The sequence below is a fragment of the Adelges cooleyi genome, unplaced genomic scaffold, assembly GCF_023614345.1.
Source record: "Adelges cooleyi isolate 19-005CV unplaced genomic scaffold, UGA_ACOO_1.1 ACOO_flye_CR_arks_rails_tigmint_CR_PRNA_569, whole genome shotgun sequence".
Classification (NCBI taxonomy): Eukaryota; Metazoa; Arthropoda; class Insecta; order Hemiptera; family Adelgidae; genus Adelges; species Adelges cooleyi.
In genome coordinates this window covers 454-5,912 of record NW_026096262.1, presented here as the reverse complement: position 1 = coordinate 5,912, position 5,459 = coordinate 454, and the positions used below count along the sequence as shown (strand labels likewise).

General features: G+C 30.4%; 1 protein-coding gene across 1 annotated transcript; it reads left to right on the top strand.

Moving 5' to 3' along the window:
- Positions 1-1,325: 1,325 nt before the first annotated feature.
- On the top strand, positions 1,326-5,176 carry LOC126842621 (cytochrome P450 4C1-like). The gene is made up of 7 exons (XM_050579659.1): positions 1,326-1,551; positions 3,125-3,231; positions 3,295-3,385; positions 3,465-3,643; positions 4,507-4,675; positions 4,737-4,916; positions 5,001-5,176. Exons 1-7 carry the CDS (start codon positions 1,326-1,328, stop codon positions 5,174-5,176), a joined length of 1,128 nt encoding a protein of 375 aa, XP_050435616.1.
- The last annotated feature ends 283 nt before the right edge of the window (positions 5,177-5,459 follow it).

Genomic DNA, 5,459 nt, shown 5'->3' with positions numbered 1-5,459 from the left:
TAAATAATACCACTTTTTGAAAATCATTGGTCAAATCATTTAGCACTGTAGAGGACAAAACCATTCAAAAAAGATACTTTAGAACCATCAGGTCCTCACATATCCTGTAGATCATAGTAATAAACAGTAGATAATAATAAAAGCAATTAATTTTTATTTAAATTAGGTAATAATATTTATTTGGTAATTAAATTTAATTCGTCTAGTATTAAAATGGCCACTGGTCGATTACCTGTTTAGGACACTTTACCTATTTCTCCCTACTTAAATTTTCATCTATAACAACAGCTGTTAGAGTAAATATCAAATACTTTTTATTTAATTTTATTAATTATCTATTTTATAAATTCTGAGCAAATTGATTTTAATAAAAAAAAAAATGGGCCAATTGTAAGAGTATTCAAAAAGTCTTATTATGTCTTCTGAAATGTATTAACCAGCTGACGCTTATAGTAAGTGAATGGCCTTGTATGTAGTATTGCTAAGGCCAATAGAAATATTGCTTAGATAATAACACTGGTGTTCACACATTTCGGAACAAAGCTAATTCCGGTCTATCGACAGCCGAAAAATTACACGGAAACAATAATATTATTGTGTTATACACTAGTGCAAGACATTTCGTTTTAGGCTTTAAAAAAAAAATATATATATATATATATATTTATTTTTCCATTGTTTTGATAACAATTTTTGGTGTTATATTATTTGTTTCATGTTGTGTTTCTAAAGCATAATACCGTAATTCATATATAAATGATTTAGTTATTAAATTTGGCGAACTAAAAATCACGAAACCGTTAATACAAAGACAGTGTTTATAATTAATAGGTAATTTAATTTACAATCTACCAAATTGCAGATATATTTTAGATAATACGCCTTGAACCTATTTTCCATGGGTTTTCTCCACCTTCTGTGTGCACGAAGGTGGAGAAAACAATTTGAATTGATGCACGAAAATAAATATTAATTTAAATTTATTCATAATTATTTATGCATATTGTTTTTATTTAACTAATAAAATATCGACTACAATGGTCATTAGCTTTTGTAAGGTTCACATACAACCCCCATAGTTGTAGTTTTGTATATATTTGATCACTTCTTTAATTTATGTGTATTATGATAATTTATGAAAATTACGTATAATAGTAATAAACTTAAATAATTTACAATTATAATTAAATATTGCAGTTCAAAAAAATTGGATTTTCTTTGACATTGAGTTTAACATTCATTTTTGTACAAACGTATATTGTGAATGCAACAGTGTGTGATTCCATACCATCGTTAACAGTTCTTTGATTCATAGTTTTCTCGCAATGAACTGGCTGAGCATATTCTCTGGAGCTTTGGCTTCAGTTTCGAACATTTCTATAATAATATGGTTATTGCTTATCACATTACTAACTTGCAGACTCTACAAAATATATTATGATGAACGTGCGATCGAACGTAGAAAACAAATATCTCTACTACCGAGTTTAACAAAAACCTACTTGGAAACTATCAATTGTATATGGCAAGTAGCTAGTTTGAGACCTCTAGGTATTATTTTTGTTATATATTTAGAATTTTTCAGTTATTAGTAGATGCCTAATAAAAAAATGATTTGTTCTGATATAGCATAGACCAAATATTGTTCAATGGCTTTATGTCCCTGGCCATTAAAATATATTTTAAACATAAAACTTTTTTTAAATATTCCTTCGAAAATAAATTGTATAACATACTCAGACAGAAACTATTAACAAAAACTATGGATGAAAAAATTGGTAATCTTCTTATCCTCCTTACTTGAATTGTGAATCATTGTCTTAAACAGTCAGGAAATAAATATTACTTTTTAATATTAAAAATCATTTACTATTATATTGTATTTAATAATAGTTTCATAATAACTTGTTTGCCGATGACTTGAAAGTCTTTGATAGAGTTAATTCAATAGCTGACTGTCAGTCGCTACAAAGTGAACTTAATGCTTTGGTTACTTGGTTCAACTCAATTGGATTGCAGTTTAACTGTGAAAAGTGCCACTCAATGTCCTTTATGAGGTGTCGGTCTGCTATTTTCTTTACCTATGCCATCAACAGCATTAGCCTAGAGCCGGTAAATAGCATAAAAGACCTAGGTGTCTTATTTACCCCCGAGCTAGATTTCCACGCTCATATCGAAGCAATGTGTTGTAAAGCTCTAAAAACACTGGGTCACGTTATACGCATGTCTAAAGAGTTCAAATTGTCCCATTCACTGAAGGCTATTTACTGTACTCTCGTTAGGTCACGTCTAGAGTATGCATCAGTCTTCTGGACCCTTTTACTGCAGTTGATTCTTACCTTATAGAACGTGTCCAAAGGCGATTTTTAAACTGTGCTTCGTTTATTATAAATATTGAACACTAGCCACACGACTACCAACCAGTTGCAAACAAGCTTGGTCTTGTCCCATTAGTAAATAGGAGAGTTGAGGCCAGCTTATCATTTCTGCGTAAATTGATTGATGGGCGTATTGATGCTCCCTCTTTACTTTCACAAGTCAACTTTAATATTCCTTCCTATCCCACTAGGTCATCTGCTCTTTTTATTATCCCTGCTCAGAGCACTAATTACGGTAGAAAATAGAAACCACCCAATTGATAGCATGATGTTTCTTGGCAATGAGCACCCCCACTTTTTTTAACAATATCCTGTATCCGTGTATTATTACTCTAATTATTATAATTGTAGTTGTTATTTGTGTAAGTTTTAGTTAGATCATAAGTTAATGTTTTCTGTTACGCATATTGTGTGAAGCATTGTAATTGGATAATATCCATATTAATAATAAGAATAATAATAAAAATAACTTTAGTAGTACAGTTATATTAGTTACTTATTTCATAATTCACAGTCGTATCATACAATTATAACTCAACAAGATTGAATACAATTTAAATTAATGTCCAATACCGGTGGAAATTATCAAATTTAGTCGACGTTTCTGGGGGCACAGGCAAATGTAAAAATCATGAAAAGTAATATACAATTAGTTATTTTTATTCACGTCCCTAGTATAAATCAATAAATATCAAGAATTATTCTGTTGTCGAAAATGTAATTACTCAACTGTCCGAAAATTTCAGATACGTTACCCTATTTCTCCAGCGTTCTTAAAAGTGTTGGACCATTGGTGTATATGAATACTATAATACGTGACTACGTACTTATCAACGATCCCGATGACATAAAGGTATACGTTAATTACAACAATCTTCATTCTTAATACAAGAAAAAATGCTGTATTATGCTATAGATATTATTGTCTAGTACTCAACATATTACCAAAGGACCAGAATACAGTATACTCGAACCTTGGTTGAGCACAGGGCTTCTGACCAGCACTGGTAAGATCTATCGCCTAAATGTCTACATTGAATATTAAGCGGTCGCTATATTTTATTATTAAATATTGTAATGTTTTAGACGAGAAATGGCAAACGCGAAGAAAGCTACTGACTAATACATTCCACTTCAAAATTTTAGAATCATATATACCAGCTTTTAACCATCATGCAAACGGTTTAGTGCAAAGCCTTGCCAAGGCATCGAAAAACAATGAAATTGACTTACATTCGCACGTGACTCTATGCGCATTAGATATTGTATGCGGTAAGTTGCTCTTCTGTTTATTGATTTTATTGATGGTATTTTTTAAAACATAGGTGTAACAATAAATAAAGTCACCTATGTCTGGTGACAGTGATATAATTAATTGAAGAAAAGAGGAGTGACGCTGGCATTAGTTTAATGAAGAGTAGTTTATGATTTCCGAAAAAGAATTATAGATGTATTTCTTACAAAAATTTAATCACTGCATACCAATAACATTTTTCATCAATAACTATGCCCCAACCCCACCATAATCCGTCCCACTATAGTTGTTCGTACCCATTGTAAATCATCAATGTACATCATCAATTTTGTTGATTATATTTCATTTCCAACCAAAGTTTTCGAAGTAATAAATTAAATACTATTAAAAAAAATATTCAATGAAATTAGTTAATTTTTGATAGTAAAATAAAAAAACTAAACTACTACTATGAATTTAGGATAATGCCAACTTCCAACATTTATTGTTAAGTAGATTTTTACCAAATAATATAATCGATTTTTACCTAATCCCATAATACCATCTTTAAGTTTATTAATTAATGACAATTAGATACTGTATGCATTTTTATAAAGCTTCACAGTTCTTTAAAATTATTGTCTTCTCCTTTTTCTTCGCCTTACACTCTCAATTACAGGGGATCTTGTTCATACACCTCCGCTATCCTCCACCACACATTCTGAAAATCCCTGGACCTCTTTTCTCGAATCATGGTCAAATTGTACACTTCCTTTTCTTCTTTTTTTTTTTTCAATATTTCATACAAACTATCATGAGTTTTAACATTAAAAATAATATCTAACGAAAAAAAAACTCTTATCACCTGTTTTATATAACCGGTGACATTTATAGGCCGACATCCGAGAAGAACTTCAGGGAATATTTGGAGACAGTGATCGAGATGCTACAATGGAAGACCTTAAATCCATGTTCACATTGGAAAGAGTAATAAAAGAAACCATGAGACTTTACCCCAGTGTTCCTAGTGTTACAAGGAGACTGAATCAACCAATACAGCTTAGTATGCTTAATAACTTAATTTCTATACTCGACTAAAAATTATCAGCATTTTAATATTGTAGAAAACCACTCAATACCTGCACATAGCATTATAGCCTTTTCGATTTATATACTACATCGTGACGAGTCAATGTATCCAAACCCAGAAGTATTTGATCCCGATAGATTTTTACCAGAGCAGTGTAACGATCGACACCCATATGGATACCTACCGTTTAGCGCAGGTTCGAGAAACTGTATTGGTATGATATAATTAATCAACAAATGAAACTAACAAAACCAATTTGTATATTCATTTTATAAACCATAATTAATTACTGTTCCAGGTCAAAAATTTGCAATGTATCTAATGAAGACGGTACTATCAACGGTTGTTAGACACATGAAATTGGAAACACTGGGAACACAAAAAGATATTGTTGTTTCTACACAGTTGGTATTAAAAGCTGATTCGTTGCCCAGTTTAAAATTAACGCCACTTTTCGAAAATCATAAGAAATAAGTACCTGGGTCGCTGTAGTGGAGCTATTCTTCTATATATTTTGGTGTATTAGCTGTTGTGGTTATGGGATATTTATGTATTTTTTACTATAAAATATTATAACATCACGAGTGTACCTTGTGTTATTTCTAAATATGTTTATTTTATATTTCAGAGACGTTTTTTATGTCTGATTATAATAATTATCTTATATATTTTTATGAAAAACAAAAACACTTGAATCCAAAATGAGTAGCTATACGAAAAAATGGTTAAGATTGTAATATTGCTTTACTTATTATTT

What these genes read in the sequence shown, in the direction of transcription:
- LOC126842621 (XM_050579659.1), top strand. Translation starts at nt 1,326, where the DNA reads ATGAACTGGCTGAGCATATTCTCTGGAGCTTTGGCTTCAGTTTCGAAC. An exon ending in ACGATCCCGATGACATAAAG is followed by an intron (nt 3,232 to 3,294) that starts GTATACGTTAAT and finishes ATTATGCTATAG; the next exon opens with ATATTATTGTCTAGTACTCA. An exon ending in GAATCAACCAATACAGCTTA is followed by an intron (nt 4,676 to 4,736) that starts GTATGCTTAATA and finishes TTAATATTGTAG; the next exon opens with AAAACCACTCAATACCTGCA.